The 17,937-nt window shown below is 37.8% G+C and overlaps 1 protein-coding gene across 3 annotated transcripts in view; it reads left to right on the top strand.

The window, feature by feature from the left end:
* SMC4 (structural maintenance of chromosomes 4) overlaps window positions 1–17,441 on the top strand; it is a 38,223-nt gene extending 20,782 nt beyond the window's left edge. For all 3 annotated transcript variants that reach the window (XM_080622385.1, XM_080622386.1, XM_080622387.1), the window contains 17 exons: window positions 372–512; window positions 1,406–1,556; window positions 2,221–2,385; window positions 3,436–3,669; window positions 4,252–4,437; window positions 5,134–5,295; window positions 5,780–6,005; window positions 6,103–6,182; window positions 6,335–6,487; window positions 6,628–6,754; window positions 8,121–8,310; window positions 9,243–9,387; window positions 10,543–10,716; window positions 13,002–13,184; window positions 14,133–14,365; window positions 15,023–15,206; window positions 16,797–17,441. In XM_080622385.1, coding sequence (XP_080478511.1) covers window positions 372–512; window positions 1,406–1,556; window positions 2,221–2,385; window positions 3,436–3,669; window positions 4,252–4,437; window positions 5,134–5,295; window positions 5,780–6,005; window positions 6,103–6,182; window positions 6,335–6,487; window positions 6,628–6,754; window positions 8,121–8,310; window positions 9,243–9,387; window positions 10,543–10,716; window positions 13,002–13,184; window positions 14,133–14,365; window positions 15,023–15,206; window positions 16,797–16,985 — 2,923 coding nt within the window. In that variant the 3' untranslated portion in view covers window positions 16,986–17,441. The remainder of the gene's footprint in view (window positions 1–371; window positions 513–1,405; window positions 1,557–2,220; window positions 2,386–3,435; window positions 3,670–4,251; window positions 4,438–5,133; window positions 5,296–5,779; window positions 6,006–6,102; window positions 6,183–6,334; window positions 6,488–6,627; window positions 6,755–8,120; window positions 8,311–9,242; window positions 9,388–10,542; window positions 10,717–13,001; window positions 13,185–14,132; window positions 14,366–15,022; window positions 15,207–16,796) is intronic.
* Window positions 17,442–17,937: the final 496 nt, after the last annotated feature.

Here is a 17,937-nt window from a genome sequence, read left to right as displayed (position 1 = left end):
TCATTTTCACAAAAACCTTTTTTAAAAAAAAGCCAACACCACCACTAAAAAAAAAAGTAATGCTTGCCAGCTTTTAACAAAGTAAAGTAATCTGACAAATTAGTCTCTTACAGCTTTATACTTGAATCGAGAAAGTTGATCAGTTAAGGACTATTTTAATTTGAAGTGTCTAAATAGTTAGATTTCCTCGCAGGTCTGTATTAAATTGGCACGGCTACTGAGTAACAACATTAAGTTTTAATTCTTTACATAATCACTTTGTTTACATGTAATATTGGAAATATATATCCATTGTTAATGTCAGCTTTATTGAAAAAAAGTGGAGGTTTGGGTTTTGTGGTTGGATTTTTTTTTTTTTGCCTTTTCCCTAGTCATGACCTAAAGAAACGAATAAATGATATGGAAATGCAGAAAGAAAAAATTAATGAAGAAACGAAAGAAGTTAATGAGAAGAGCAAGAAACTGGGAGATGAAATGAAAACCAAGACTAAAAGTTTGAAAGATCTTGAAAAGTAAGTACTTTACGTATAGATTTGTAAGCTGAGAGTACTGTGGCTTACCCATTTTGCATATGCGGTGGTAAGAGTTTGCAGGATTTTCAGGAAAAGGTGTGTCAGTTTTATTGCAGGGGTCAGAACACAGGAGAAAGCAGAAGTGTATGGTAGCTGTATGGGAAGGTGATCAAACTTAGAGCACAGCTGGGTTTTCGGTAGTTCTTCCACCAAAAATTGCAATTATCTGATGAACAGTCACTTATTGTATATCTAAACATTCCATGGCATGGATTAAATGATCTCTTGCACAAAAATAAGTAAATAAAAAAATCTGATTGGTTTGCAGATTTTGTAAGTTGCTTCTCTTGCAGAAGTCTGGGTAATACAATAAGAAAATGTCTGATATTTGAATGGATTTTTAAAGTACATACTTTTATATATTGACTGCAAAAGAAATGAAATATTGTTTTAGCTTACCAGAGTGTACCACCATAGTGTTTAGGCCCATCAGTGTGGGCATTTTTATCTGGTTTTCTTATGAATCCTTTATGCATCACTTGTGTTTCCCTAAAATTGATTTGTCTGGATCCTAATTTCCAGTCCAACTGCAATATTGATCTTCTCATCCTCTAAGATTGTGGTAAGTTATTTGTGAGAGGTGAATTATAAATTTTACCAAGGAAAAAATAAAATTTCTGAAAATGGATTTAATATTGCATTGTTAGTTAATCTTTTTCTGATGAAACATAACTTCCCTGGGGAAAATAGTGTGCATATAGTAAGTATATTGTTTTTTACAAAAATTGAGTAATTGGTTTAAATTCTATAAGCTTGCTTACTAAGCCAAGCTCAACTGACATTTTTATAGGTTATGGAATAGATGATTCTTTCTTTTTATTTTTCCCCTTCAGAAAACGTGATAAAATAACAAAGTTCGTAGAGAAAAAAAAAGAAGAATTTACTCAGTGGGATTTGCAGGATGTTAAAGTAAGGGAAAATCTCAAACATGCCAAGAGCAAGACTAAAAAATTGGAGAAGCAAATTCAGAAGGACAAAGAAAAGGTAGTGTAAACTGCAGCTTGATTTGCCTAAAGAAATGTAATTGGCTGCTCTAGATGAGGATGTTTTTGTGCAGCTGGGAGAAAATAGCAGAGGACGCCAACTGCATTTTGTATAACAAAGAAGACGGAAAAATATGTTTTCATTTACTTATCTTTTTCAGTCAGATACCTTGTCATTTAAATCAGCTAGTGATCTTGTTTGCAACACTGAAGTAATGCATTATTCTCCTAAAGGCATTCCTAATTGCACACCTATGGGACATGGGGTCCTGTGGTACCAGGCTGTTATCTGCCTAAAGTCAAAAGGTTTCTGTGGCTTCTCGGCTTAGCTGGGAGGTCTTGTGGCTCCAAAGCATCTTTTTGTCATATTTGCTCAGATTACAGAAATTTGCGTATTCTCAGAGTAACTACTTTTTCAAAACTTCTTTTTTTTCGTGCTTTCCTAGTTAATTTAGTTAATTTAATGGATACATTTCACCAAGTTGGTTGTTGCCAGCTGTTACAGATCTTCAATTGCTCTTTGGATCAAGAGATCAATTTGGATCAATATTTAGGAATTAAGCCCTACTGTGATTTGTGACTTCAGTTCTTATGCGTAAAGCTTTTTTTAAAGTGCATTCTTTCACTGCTATGGGTTTTGTCTCTGGATGTCTTTCCTTGCACAGGTGGCAGAATTAAAAAAAGTACCTGCCGATAGTGAAAAATCTATCAGCGAAACAATGTCTAAGAAAGAACTTCTTGAAAAGAGAAAAGAGGAAGAAGAATTAAAACTCAAGCAGGTTATAGACAGCCTTAAGCAAGAAACACAAGGACTTCAGACAGAAAAAGAGGTTTGAACTGCTTTGACTTAGTGCACTTGCTGTCTCAACTGATGTATAGCTTTTACACATGAATGAAATGTTCACAAGATAGTTGTAAAATGCTTTTTTACATGACAAATGTGCTGTTTCATTTGTTAGTTCAGTGGAGCCTAACTGGGAAATTTATTTTGAATTTATAATCAGAGCTAAGTCATTCCCATAAAGTTTCTCTGCTTTCTATAGGGATCATGTGTCATCAAGTATGTTATTTGTGTATGCATGTTAAATAATTCTATGCTTCCATAACCTGAACACACTTTATTTTTCTCCCATCAAAAATGTTTAAACCAATGTGTTACTTAAATAAATGAACAGATTTTGAAATTGTTTGTTCTGAGCCTCTCACACAGCTGGAATCTGTCTTTGAATTTATGGACAGCTACTATAACACTTGGTTATTATTGTTGATAGTAGCTGTTCAATCACTAAGCACCTGGAGGCTAGAAATTTCTCCTGTAAATTTGGAGGATTGTTTTCTGTAGTTGAAAACATGGTTTCATAGAATCATAGAGTGTTTTGGTTTGGAAGGGACCTTAAAGATCATTTGGTTCCAACTCCCTGCCATGGGCAGGAACACCTTCCACTACAGCAAGTTGCTCCAAGCCCCATCCAGCCTGACCTTGAACACTTCCAGGGATGGGGCAGCCAGAGCTTCTCTGGGCAACCTGTGCCAGGGCCTCACCACCCTCTGAAGAATTTTTGCCCATTTGATCTGTAATTTAGCACAGTGTGTAGGGCTCCTTCCACCTTTAAATTGAGAAAATGATACAAAATTTGTATGGAAATGTTCCATGTCAATTCCCTGGTGTTCTTTATGAGAAATGTCTTATTTAATTGCCATCCAGAATATATTAAGAAATTAAGAAATACTTGTTCTTCTAGATAGCATAACTGTTTTCTGCTGACAGAAGAGCTTGTAAAAGAACACACCCATTTCCTCTCTTTGTTTCATACAGTTTGATTGATGTAATAAATCCCACAGTCGTCTGGTTTTAGTTGTAACATTGTCCATTTTTGCAGAGCAAAGAGGAGGAGCTTATGGAATTTATGAAAACAGTGAATGAAGCCCGTTCAAAGAGGGATGTTGCCCAGTCAGAGCTTGAGATCTATCTTGCCCGTCATAATACTGCTGTGTCTCAGTTAAATCAGGCAAAGGAGGCTCTGACGACTGTTTCAGAAACTCTTAAGGAAAGGAAAGCTGCTATCAAAGAGATAAGTGTAAAATTACCCCAAGCTGAGCAGGAGTTGAAGGAGGTGAGACTTGACTTCTGTATATAATTTCCTTACCACACAATGTTGCAACACACAAATCAAAATTCCACTGTTTTTAGCAATAATCATGGTGAAAATAAAAGAAAAACTGTGTGCCACAAAATAACATTTTAAAACTATATTCTCATACTTGGTTAATCTGTGAAGTATTTGATTTCAAACTTATTTTTGGTTAATCAAATATTAACAGTAAGCACTGAAATTAAATCCTACATATCCCTACCTATAATGATGCGACAAGTTAAAATAAATAAATGGCTCTGTTTCTGAGCCTTCTTCAAATTTCCCTTCTTGCTCCTCTCATTCCCCAAAGAAAAAAAAAAAAATCCCACTACCTTGTCCTAAGCCTGATTCATGAATTCATAAGCTGTCATATTTGTATCAAAGTGTACTAAATACTAGCTGAAGTATATCCAAATACCAGCCATTCTTCTGATAAATGTTTGCTACTTTTGCTTTTCAGTGGCTCTTTCATTGCCTACACAATCATGAATGTAAGACTCCATGAATAGAGTAATTTTTGTGATTCTGAAGATAATGTCCTTTTTTTCTCTTAACTATTAGAAAGAAAATGAGCTTGAGAAACTAAGAAGAGAAGAAGAAAGTGCTAAGAATCTTGTTCAAAACCTGCGTCGTAAAGTAGAAGAAGCCAAAAGTTCTTTAGCAATGAGTCGCAGTCGAGGAAGAGTGCTTGAGGCTCTGCTTCAGCATAAGAAAAGTGGAAATATTCCTGGACTATATGGAAGACTGGTAGATTTTAAAAGGCTATTATACTTTAAAGTCTTAAACTGTATAGAAACAGAATAGTAATAGAGGGAAAGGTAGAATTCCTCACTTTTCTGGTGCTTTGAATTTGAATAGGAGAATATTGCAAATCCCATGGATTTGCTATAAAATAAAAAATTGAGGTTCCTCTACTCAGCACTAAATAAAGGCAATGGCTATGAGAAGAATTTTTTCCAAGATGATGGACATCCCTGTGCCCATTTTCCAGATCAGTACAGAACCCCATGCAGAAGTATAGGACTTGCTGAGTCCTACCAGGCTGACCAACGGTAGAACCACCCACAGCACACATTAAGTGATCTTGTTAGGCCAGACTAAAATGCTGGCATATCAAATGTAACATTTGTCTACAGAAAATAAATGAATGCTACTGCACTGCTCTACCAGAAGCACTGCTTTTGAAGCTGAGTATATGAATTTCTACTATGGGAACAACTCCATTAGGAATACATAAGTAGCAGTGTGCAGGAGGAGACGGGTGTGATATTAGTTTACAAATGCAAATCAAGGCTTCTTTCCCAAAAAAAAAAAAACCCACCAAACAATTAGTTTTCTTTCTCTTTTCTGTGAAATTTTGTCTTTTATTTCATAATACCAAGACAAAACATTGATGCCAAGCTCATCAGTGTACTTCTGTGTCTCCCTCCTGACAATTATTAGGGAGACTTGGGAGCTATCAATGAGAAATATGATGTCGCTATTTCATCATCTTGTGGTGCCTTAGACAACATTGTCGTCGATACAGTTGATACTGCACAGGCATGTGTGAATTTCTTGAAGGCAAAAAGAATTGGAGTTGCCACGTTTATAGCCCTGGACAAAGTAAGTACCAGTACTTCAGCAGGACAAATTGGTAATTTATCCTAATGTCACAGTGTTAATACTGTATGTGTATAATGTATTAATGTGTAAAAATATGTATTAGAATAGTTCATAGACTCATAGAATAGTTAGGTTTGGAAAGGACCTTAAGATCATCTAGTTCCAACCCCCCTGCCATGGGCAGGGACAGTAACATCTTATGCTGTATATGTATTGCTACAGAAAAGCTAAAATATAAAATGTTCTAATAGGCTGTTCTACAAATGTGCTGTAGAACATTCTATAGCAAATGGGAACGTTTACTTAGACAGAATCACAAGGCTTTTTAGATACCTGTATGTGTACAACAAATGTTTGGCGTGTCTTGTAGAAGGAACCTTTACTGTTAATTGCATTTGTTTTAAAGCCTTAACGTGCCTTAGAATCATGAAATGACCTAAATTTATCCCCAGGAATCTCTCATTCATTTACTCTTTTGATGTAGATGGTTGTATGGGAAAAAAATCTTCAGAAAATCCCCACTCCGGAAAATGTTCCTCGGTTGTTTGATCTGGTGAAAGCAGTCAATGAGAAGCTTCGCCCAGCTTTTTACTTTGCATTACGTGATACTTTAGTAGCCAATGATTTGGAAGAAGCTTCCAGAATAGCATTTCAAAAAGACAAAAGATGGAGGGTGGTAACGCTTCAAGGACAAATCATTGAACAGTCAGGTATTGAAGTGCAAATTTGCAATTATATTTTCAGTTTTTCACAGGTGCTATCTAACACGATAAGCTTGCTAACTTCTATTCATCTGTTTTACTTCAGGAACCATGACTGGTGGTGGGGCTAAAGTAATGAAGGGTAGAATGGGTTCCTCAGTCGTAATGGTTGTTTCAGAAGAAGAGGTTAGTACATAATTCTGTCCAGCTACAGCAAATTTTCAGGTTTTTACTCCACTTTATTTCTGTGTTTTATGAGATCATAGACTGTTGTCTATTGAGCAGGTGAATGAGGTTTTGCTTTACCAGGCAAATGATCATACCTCATTTTTGTGTAGGTCAATAAAATGGAATGTCAACTGCAGAAGGATTCTAAAAGAGCAGTACAGTGTGAAGAAGAGAAATTACAACTTGAAGAAGCCATAAGCAAACTGCAACAAGATATTCGGGAAATGAAAAACAATTTAGAAAAGTATTCAGCAAGTATCAAGGTGAACAAGTTTCTTATTAAGGCAGTATCTGGCTTCTCCATCAATGTGCAGGAGGATGACTTAGCCTCTGCTTAACATTGTCCTTGTTAGTGTCGAGTCTCTGAAATACAGGATTCTGACACAGTTGTGTTCTTCTGTAGAATTTACCCGAACAAGAAATTCATCTGAAAACCCACATTAAGGAACTTGAAGCCAATGTGACTGCTACTGCTCCGGACAAAACCAAACAGAACGAATTGGAAAAAGTCCTTAATGGTTATAAAAAAGGTACATTTTGTGGAGAAGGGATTAAAGATAAAAATCATAGCCATATTCTTTCACTAAACCAGGAATGAATGGTTACAGCTTTGTTCTTTCAGTCTGCCAGTTGCAGAACCATATCTTGGGTTGGAACCCCCTTCTTCAAAGGGGGAAGTAAAAAGTGCCTCGAGAGTAGAGAGTGAGGCCCTTTAGATATTTATGGCTGTGTTACAGACAGATTCGTAGGGAAACTGAGTTTAATTGGGGGAAGAATTGTTAATGTGGAGGTAATTATATTAAAGTCAGATAAAGGCTTTTGCCATGCTCTAGCTGGCCTGTTATGTGACTAAGATGAATACCCTGTAATCTGTTGTGGGCACAATGTACCCCTATTCTTCTTGTGAAAGATGTTGACTCTGAGAACTGGAATAACGGCTACTCTGAAGAACCTGGTAGCTTAGGAAAGTAAACCTTGACTGTTTATTTGAATTTCTTGCTCAGGGAGTAATATGAGCCCAGTAAAACACAGTTCCGTTTCCCCACAATTCTGCTTTCATAGCATTTTAGGAAAGAGAAGAAATACACACTACCGTGAACTCCCTCTATGCCTCTTGGGAACAGTATAGCATCAAGAGAGTATGAATGCTTTACTTCCTCAATAATGCTAAGGTTTGATGTTATAAATATCTTGTCTAACATTTCTACTCAGTAATGGAAAGACACAAACCTATGTTCTCCTCTGGAGAGATAACTGCCTTCTACCTTTACCCCTTCTGGCCCCGAAAGGAAATTGTAAATCTGTAGCAAACTCAGTGGGGGATTTTGTTTGTTTTGCCCTTAGAATGGTAAGGTGCTGCGGTGTCCAGTTTTTGAAAGCTGTTTGACTTATTAAAATGGTTTTGTTCAGTTTTAAGTATAAGCTAAATAGGGAGACTTTGAGGGTAGATTAGACTATTCACTATGCGTAGTAACTGTACAGTTAACGCTAGCTGCTGAGCAACAGTTAGCAGCCAGTTCTTAGAGCTTAACCTTGGAGCATCTTCCCATTAAATAAATGCCAAGAATGAGCTTCTGTGCTATCTTATCTATTTAAATCCTCTATACACAGTAAGTAATCCAACTTAAATTTTTGGTTTGCACCTAAGAAAGCTTTCACAGTATCACAGTGTCAGAAAGTTGTGGGTGGTAATTTTAATTTTAGCCACAGTAAAAAAGGAAAAAAAAAAAAAACAAAAAAAAACAAAACAAAAAACCAAAACATTTTTCACCGTATAAAGAAATAGGTGCACTTCTCAATATATTTATACAACATAGCTTTGTATCACATATTATTGTGCTGCAGTAGTCTGATGTTTGTAGAGACAGCTCAACAACCTTAACTCTTAATCAACAGATTACAACTGCGCTGCTGAGAAAGCTGGTGAAATAGAAAGCGAAGTTAAACGATTACATAACCTCATAATTGATACCAATAATCAGAAACTTAAACCTCATCAAGACAAACTAAACAAGATCAACAAAGAAATAGACGGATGTTTTTCAACTATTACTAAAGCCCAGGTAGCAATCAAGACTGCGAACAGGTATGATGGATGTCAGTGGGCTCAGCTGCTTTAGGCTGCAACTATGGCTGTGGTTCCTGCCTGACTACATTTGCACATTGGAGGGGGGGGGGTTGGTCAGGCCAGGGGAGATGGTTTTCCCTCTTCATGGCAGGAGGAAAAGAGGGGTAGAAGGTAATAATACTTTTTCTCTAAACTGATTTACCTCAGGGTTAGACTGGTTCCTTATTAAGAGCCATAACCTTTGTGAATTAGTGTATGTTACAGACCTAGAAAGCTTAGTGAAACCTGACCAGGGAAGAGAGATGCCAGCCTTCAAATAGCTGTATATGTTGGCATCGGTACCTATGAGATACTTCCTTGGTTTAAGGACGCTCCATAGCTAAAAATCCTGTGATCTTAACGTCTTTATTTCCAGTCATGTCTTAATACCAAATATTGCTTATGTCAAGGAGGTAAAGGGAAATAAAATGCTGTAGTTTTTAATAGGGAGCTTAAAATTAATGTTTAATTGGTATTTTTCTGCTAATATTTGCCTATCACTAAAATGCAACATTTCAGGATAAAGATTCAAATTAACACTTAATTACCGTGCAGCGGAGCACTTCAAATCTGAAGGGACTCAATCTATTATAAGGCATGTCAAGAAATAAACTGTGATACACTTTTTATATTAGCTTAACATAATAATAATGAATACTTAGAAAAAATGTCAAACTGCCTCAGAAAGAACAAATTAAGTGATTTAGTGAGGCTTCCTTGCTGTATGCTTTAGGAAGGCAACTTTAGTTTTACTTGGATATCTAGGGAATATGAGAGTTTGTGGATAAATGAGCACTTCCTATTTGGTTGTCAGTAGTTATTGAACATGCTTTATAGGTAAGATTGTGTGTCTGTATTATCTTATGTCATATTTGCACTCACGTGACGAATACAAACCTCTACACATGCAGAAACGTGAAAAAATCTGAAGATGCTCTTCTTCACATGGAGAAAGAATTGGCAGACAATGAGAAAGAAATTAAAGACTTAATGAAAGAACTGACTGAACTGGAAGCCAAAGCTGCTGAGGTTATGAATGACTGCAGGCAAGCTGAAGTAAGTGTCATGTTAATTTGGTGTATTCCTTCATAGAGGATGCAGCATGTGAAATCAATTTTAGATAGTAGTTATTGTACCAGAATTGTTCTAAGGCCTAATGTCGGTCAGACTTTGTCCTCAGACATTCCAGGCATGCCCAGCCAAGGGGCTGTGTTACCTGATAGTACCTTCATGTATTTAAAAAAAGCTACCCTGCTATTTAAGCCCCAGACTTGACAATGCTGGCCTAAAGTATCTCTTTTTCTCAGTTACTCTACTACTCATCCTCCAAAAATTCCCACGGCGATAAAATGACAAAGAATGTTATTTTCTGTATCCTGCAATATATTGTGTGCGTTCACACAAAATTCGTAATTTTGTTTAATCAGTTGACTGTTAAATACAGATGATGAGGGGAGAAAGATAGTGTGAACCAGTCCTAGTAAGCAGTCTAGTCTTCAGCTAAAGTCAGGATGCTGAGTTATATCCTTATTAGATTCTAGTTACATTCTTCTATTCTGTTCTTATGCAAATGTTGTATAGCAGCAGAGTGACATTCCATGATGGTCAGGAAATGGGAATGATGGGGTTGGGGTGGGTTTGTTTGTTTTGGTTGGTTGGTTGGTTTTTTGTTTGTTTGCTTGCTTGTCTGGTTTTTTTATACTTACCTGGAAATATATCTTGACTTGATTTTCTGAAGCTAAAAAATAAATAAATCAAACCAAGTTTCCCAAAGAAATTATTTGGTTTAAAACTTGCTTAAGAATAGATTATTTTTTTCTTTCCCCCAGGTATGTAGTGCTTCAGTTTGCATCCAGATTTATGTACGAAAAACAGTGAAAACAACCAGAATGGCTGAAATTCTTCCAAATAAAGCTGTTTCTTTGAGACTGATGGTCTCTAAAACTGCCTTTTAGCTAAAAACATCCCACTGTAGGACTTGTTTGACCCAGATCTGGAAACAAAATATAAACTGCAGCATATTTTCAGTCATTTGAGAATTCAGTGACCAGGTTAATCTAAATACAATAATATATTACTTATATCAATACTTTGGATTGTGGAGAGTAAGTTCTGTGAATAATATCATGAAAGCAAATCTATCACCTGTGAAAAGGGGTAACATTTTTGTAGGCAACTGTTTAATGTGCTTTTTTGGTCATTTCTGTTTAGGAAGAGTTGCCAGGACTTCAACAGGAGTATCACGATTTACTCCAGGAGATTAAAACCATTCAGGATGAGGAACATGCACTTCAAAAGGAAGCTCTTAATATTAAGCTGAAAATGGAACAAATTCAGAGTCATATTTCTGCACACCAGTCAAAGATGAAATATTGGCAAAAAGAGGTAAGGAAATAGTTCAGTTCTCAAAACTAGAACTGTGAGAATGCAAAGGATTAATATGTTAACATTTAGTTAGAAAACAGATAATTTGGGAGAAAATTCATATTCAGCTCACAGTTTGTGTTTATGCTATGAGAAAAACAACTCTAAAAAAGATAACCTTTCAGTCTTTCTTTGGTCTACGTGCAAGGTTATAGATGAGTTGTGAATTCAGTGGTTTAGCTTCTAGCTTTTCAAGTTTATTAATTCATGAAAGAACAGTAGAATAATTAGAACTGACACAACACTATCTATGAGTAATTAAGAGCAATGAGGGCAGAATAAGTAGGCCATAAATAGCAACCAAGAGAATTTTTGTGTCTGCATATCCTCTCTGTGCACACTAAAAAAGGTTTCAAAAAGGTAGGCATCCTCACAGATAAGAGAAGCAAAGTGGAGTAAGGTGCTGATACCTAAACTACAAGTTATGCATAAGTGTACTCAGTGCTGTGTCCACTAATTTGTTCTATACTAAATGGCAAGACCTTTTCCTTGAAAGCATTTTGCCTTAACTTGTAGTCTATTTGGTATATCAAATTGTCTTTCCCCAGTTCATAGAATCATAGAATAGTTAGGGTTGGAAAGGACCTTATGATCATCTAATTCCAACCCCTCTGCCATGGGCAGGGACACCTCACACTAAAACATGCCATCCAAGGCTCTGTCCAACCTGGCCTTGAATACCTCCAGGGATAGAGCATTCACAACCTCCCTGGGCAACCCATTCCAGTGCCTCACCACCCTTACAGTAAAGAATTTCTTCCTTATATCCAGTCTAAGATTCCCCTGTTTAAAACCCGTTACCCCTTGTCCTGTCACTACAGTCCCAAATGAATAGTCCCTCCCCAGCATCCCTGTAGCCCCCCATCAGGTACTGGAAGGCTGTTATGAGGTCTCCATGCAGCCTTCTCCAGGCTGAACAGCCCCAACCTTCTCAGCCTATCTTCATGCGAGAGGTGCTCCAGTCCCCTGATCATCCTCATGGCCTTCCTCTGGACTTGTTCCAACAGTTCCATGTCCTTTTTATGTTGAGGACACCAGAACTGCACACAATACTCCAAGTGAGGTCTCACGAGAGCAGAGTAAAGGGGCAGGATCACCTCCTTCGACCTGCTGTTCACGCTCCTTTTCATGCAGCCCAGGATACGTTTGGCTTTCTGGGCTGCGAGCACACACCGAAGCCGGCTCATGTTCATTTCCTCATCAACCAACACCCCCAAGTCCTTCTCCACAGGGCTGCTCTGAATCTCTTCTTTGCCCAACCTGTAGCTGTGCCTGGGATTGCTCCGACCCAGGTGTAGGACCTTGCACTTGGCATGGTTAAACTTCATAAGGTTGGCATCAGCCCACCTCACAAGCGTGTCGAGGTCCCTCTGGATGGCATTCCTTCTCTCCAGCGTATCAACTGAACCACACAGCTTGGTGTCATCGGCACGCTTGCTGAGGGCACACTCAATCCCACTGTCCATGTCACCGACAAAGATATTGAAGAAGACTGGTCCCAGCGTCGATCCCTGAGAGACACCACTCGTTACTGGTCTCCAGCTGGACATTGAGCCATTGACTACAACTCTTTGCGTGTGGCCATCCAGCCAGTTCTTTATCGACTGATAAAGTTATACATAATTGGGCCAGTAGGAATTCCTTGGGGCCAGGAAGAAATTCTGCTTCTTATATTGCTGCTTGAACCAGCTCATGGAATAAATTGGAGCCAGTGGGAGCTCATAAAGCTACCTTTTTATTATGTGTCCTTTCTACTTCATATTTAAACTTCTAATAGAGGTAGGGATCTAGGCCAGCAGATGATCTTGTAAAGCACAGTGCCCTTTATACCCTTGTTAACATGAGGGTAACAGGGGCAGCTACCTGGCAAGCAAAGCTGTTGTTAGAAACCTTTCAGTCTTGAACACACAAAGTATTGAGTGTGTCATTGTTAAAAGTTGTGGCATACACAGAGGTGATTTCCTCTTTATCTGCTACTGCTCCTATTTCATAGAAATCTCTTCTGTAAGAATGATGTATATAATTCTCAGGATCAGAATTAAGAGCATAAAAGGAAATCTGTTGTCTTTTTCACATCTAATTTTTAAAGGGGTTTATGTGAAGAATCTTTGAATGTTTTGAGATTGGAAGCTTCAGTATATTATATAACATAGTATATAACACAGAAAATGTTTATTTTAGAAATGTGTTCATGTGATAATGAATGTGATCTTTAAAGATTTCTAGTAACTGGTTTTGAATTTTAGATGTCAAAATTATCACTGCACTCCATAGAAGATAAACCACCTGAAGAACTTCCAGTACTAAGTCAAGAAGAGCTGGAGGCTCTCAAGGATCCCAATGTTATCACTAATCAAATAGCTCTCCTGGAAGCCCAGTGTAATGAAATGAAACCCAACCTTGGTGCTATTGCAGAATACAAGAGGAAGGTAAGATTAATTACTGCCATGCAGTCATGGGATTCATCGTTTCAATATTGTATTGCCTGTTTGTGCAGTTGGTACACCCCTCACTGAAGGTAAGTGCTGCGTCTGCAGCTTTGTTTTCTGGTACTCGAATCTGTACAGAATCGGTATCTTTGCTTTTGAACTATGGTGGTAACCGTACAGTTGTGTGTTTTTCTATTGGTGCCTGCTCAAACAGGTCCTGCAGTTATAAAAATGCACTCGTTATTGCCTACAGGCATACCAGGAAATGGTGATCCCATTCTTCTTCAGTTCCTTTCTTTTGGAAACTCATATGGAACACTTGAATTTTCTCTCTCTGAGTATTTGTTAGCTTGCCCTTAGCCATGTCAAAGTTGTCTCTAGGAGCTTATGTATGCCTTCTATATTTGGTGCCATCAATGTCAGATGAAGACAACTTTCTCCTGTGAAAGTTCATAGACTCAGAATGGTTTGGGTTGGAAGGGACCTGAAAGATCATCCAGTTCCAACCCCTCTGCCATAGGCAGCAACACCTTCCACTAGACCGGGTGAGCCAAAGCCCCATCCAACCTGGCCTTGAACACTTAGGTTATTTAATTTAGAAGTCAAGAAGAAAGTTGACTTATTTAAAGTCAACCAGTTGACAGTCTAGACAGACCCACACCACCACACACTAGGATTTTTTTCTCCTTGCAATACTCACTTCAGTAATATTGGACTATTCAACAGATTAAATATTTTCTTATTTTAACATGGGTTTTCCACTAGCAATATAGAAAGTAGAAGAAAGGAAAAAAAAGAGATGGTTTTGTTTGTTCTTATGTTTTCAAAGCTGGTAACCATTCTGGGAAAAATGAATTTTCAATGGTAGGAAAAACAGGTTTAAAATTGAAATTAAGGAGACAGTTTCTTTTACTGTACTTTTTTTTTTCTGTGTTTTTTTTTCTACAGGAAGAGCTGTACTTGAAACATGTGGCTGAACTGGATGACATTACCAATGAGAGAGACAACTTCAGACAAGCTTTTGAAGATCTCCGGAAACAAAGACTAAATGAGTTTATGGCAGGATTTAATGTAATAACAAATAAACTGAAAGAGAACTACCAGATGCTTACACTGGGAGGGGATGCAGAATTGGAACTTGTGGACAGTCTGGATCCCTTCTCTGAGGGAATCATGTTTAGGTTTGTCAATATGTTGTAGTATTGCTCTAATTTTTAATTGTCGTATTTCTTTTTTTATCAGTCTGCTTTTTAATTTTTCACTGATACCAGCTAACCAAGAGAGGTGCTGGCAAGCTGCTGACTAAAGCCACAGCTTTTTAGCACTGAGATCCATTTCTCCTGGAGAAATGAGTAACTAATAGCAGTTACAAAGTAATTTGAAGTAATTTCTCAGAGTTTCTTAATTCCCAAATTGTTTTATTCTGCCTAGCGACTAGTGTCAATCATAGTGGTAACTAGAGATTATTCTGTCATAAATGCTCCTAGGATTACATTAATCACATATATTAATAAGAGCAGAATAGCACTTTCTAAAGATAAATAGCAGTTCCTTCAGTTCTTATAGCTCCTGCAGAATACAGCCATGTGTTTGAGTTCCAGAAAACACTGTCTGACCACATCATTCTGCATGTACCCAGGTAGTTACTCCTTGGGGAAGAGAAATAATCTGCTTTACTTCCTTTCCGCTGCAGAGGACTGAGAGTACCAAGCAGCTCATCCATGTTTTTTTAGTCAAGCTTCTTTATGCATCTGTGTCTTCCAAGAATTCCCTCCCATCTCAGGACTTGCTTTTCACCACAACATACTTATAACTTACAAATTCTTGATTTGTTTCAGTGTTCGGCCTCCCAAGAAAAGTTGGAAGAAGATATTTAACCTATCAGGAGGAGAGAAGACCCTTAGTTCACTGGCTCTAGTTTTTGCTCTCCACCATTACAAGCCAACGCCACTTTATTTTATGGATGAAATTGATGCAGCACTTGACTTTAAAAATGTATCCATTGTAGCATTTTACATATATGTAAGTATTTAATGATAACTGCTGTATTATATTTTTTTCTGATATTTTCTTCTCTGCCACGGAAAATGAAATGGTAACACAGTTAAAGCCAGATTTTAAAATCTGCAATAACAGAGCATTAAGCGGAACTGATGTGATAAGCAGATTCCCAGAATGGTTCTTAGAATGCTGCTTTCTGTATGATTTTTTTCTAAGCTGCTCAGTCTGACACTTTCCTGAAATGAGGCGACTTGTTAGAGGATTTACGTATTTTTTCCTTCTAAATCCTGTTTCAAAGCTGCCTAAAGAATGCTGGAATTTACCAAAGGTGCCACATTTCCATACACTTTTGATGCTATTGCTTCCTCTTTAAAATGAACATGCTTTCCCCAAAGCCACCAGCTATAATCGGCTGAGAACAGAGTAACTTGTTTAGCTCTTAGTAACATGTTTGTCCATGCCATCTCATTATTTCATTCTTGGGAGCAGTTCTTGGGTTCTATACCACCATTTCATTAATATGAGCTGTTTCCCACAGGCTTCTTAGATCTGTGTCTTTGTTAGTGTCTTGGGTTTTTGCTTTCATGCTTTTAAAAATTTTGTCATTACCATATTAAGTGAGGAAAACATTTACATTACTGCAGTTCCAGTTGCTAATTTAAACTTAGAATTTTTAGAATTATCTGAAGTATAACCACCAGTTTTGGGAATGCCCTAAAAGTGACAAAGATTATGATCCATACTTAAAATTAGTGAAACACTTGGAAAATACCTGCCTGCAGCTGTAGTTTTAAACTTTCTTTCCACAATGCCTGTATTTTCACAAAGGAGGATGATTTGGTAGAGCAAAGTGATTTGAACTGCAGCATAGACTAGCACTTGAATTTAATACTTAGTATAGTTTAGCTCTTAAATGAAAATCATGGCTTAGTACAGAGCTGTAGCTGGTATCTTGTATACAGCCAGAGCCAAGAGCATCGTACCTTGGCTTTGCTTCTCCTGCCTAATGCTCTCAAGATTTCCACAAGGCTTGGAGGACTGGTGAACTTCCAGTGATGGTGCTAGATTCTTAAAGTTGACTTTATTTCTAAAGTACCACAGATTTAGATATGTTATCTATTGTTGTTCCACCTCAGGATCACAACACTAGCATTTTTCAAGGCTTGTCCTCGTTAGCAAAGGGCTTGCTTTCCCCTGGTCTCAGTTCATGGAAATAGGTTTGGTTTCTTTTTCATCCCTAAAGCAACCCTTGCTGTAACAATTCTGGTAACTTGGTAATACCTGCCTTCTTGCGGAACTCATGTTAAAACCATGCTGAATACCATCTCTGGAAAGAAATTACGCACGTTGCATTGTATTCACTGAAGTAGGTGATGTAAAAGGTAAAAGGAGGAAACAAATTCTGAAGCACATCACAGCCTCACGCTGACTGCCATGCTGGGAGTGTGCTGTGCACGGGCAGAAAACAGAGCAGGAACTGTCACCATCACGATTTGTTGAGTGACGCACTTGTAGCTATGTATTCCTTAGTTCCTAAGAGGTGAACATAGGGATCATACAGGAATGGAGTTTTGAAAAACTATGGGCTGACACAAACAAATTCTGTTTCAGGAGCAAACGAAAAATGCACAGTTCATTGTCATCTCCCTGCGGAACAACATGTTTGAGATTGCAGACAGGTTAATTGGAATTTATAAGACTCATAATACGACGAAAAGTGTGGCAACGAACCCCAAAGTTATTGCAGCTAAAGGACTGGATGAACTCAAAGCTGTTGAGTCTGATATAGCTCAAAAGTAGAGTGCACTTGCCTTCTCATTGCTGCTGTTTTATGTAATATACTTTTTCATTTGAAATTAATTTTATTCTGTGTTTGAGCTTTTTAATCAAACCAGCCTCAATAAATTTGATTTTTCTTTTAATTATGAAGTCTATATATTATAATCTTAGATTTTCTGTTTTAGTCAGTTCATAAAATTATTTCCTAAACTATGTATTCAGATGCATCTTAATAATCCAGGTATAGGTTTTATGTCAATGCTTGGGTTCCACATTTGGTTTTAAATGCCTTTTTTTTCATGTGTTTATTAAAGTAAGGAAATTCCTTTTAAATGTCCTCAGTGTTCTGTAACATTTTATGGTATGAGTTCCAGTAAGTCAGGTCAGTATATTTATCATTTACATGTGCATAATGTCATATGTCCTGCTGCATGGTTTGGGGAACAGCCAGTTGTAGCCATTTTGCAGTGACTTGGTTCAGTTTAGGAAGCTGCTCTTCTGTTACTTTCCTCTCCCCTACTGCAGGCCACAGCATGTGCTTGGGATGAAGTATGGGGGGGTTGTGGTTTTTTGTGGTGTTTCATGGTTTTTTTTGTTTGGGGGGGGGGGGTGTTCTGAGTTTTTTTTGGGGGGCGGGGGTTTCATACTTTTAGAACTGACATTGTGTGGTTTACTCCAAACCCCAGGCCAGTGTGGCAAACTTGTGCTGAGACTTCTCCCTGTCCCATGTTGGTGTGCTTCCTGAGGTGGGAAATTATGCAGAACTAACCCAAACCCAGGGAAGGGACAGCCTCAGCCTAGCCCCAGAGGCTCAGCCAACAGGGAGCAGATCTGGAACAGGGGAGGGGGTCCTACTATAATGTCTAGAGATATGCTTTCCACATAATGTTCAACATTAAGATTTATCAAATTATTATACATGGATAAAGCCTAAATTACCACCTTAGCAGGAGGTGACCGGGCTGTTGTATTT

The sequence above is a fragment of the Psittacula echo genome (genome assembly GCF_963264785.1).
Source record: "Psittacula echo genome assembly, chromosome: 7".
Taxonomy (NCBI): Eukaryota; Metazoa; Chordata; class Aves; order Psittaciformes; family Psittacidae; genus Psittacula; species Psittacula echo.
Note: the sequence above shows the minus strand (reverse complement) of the source record. Positions and strands in the feature narration are given on the sequence as shown.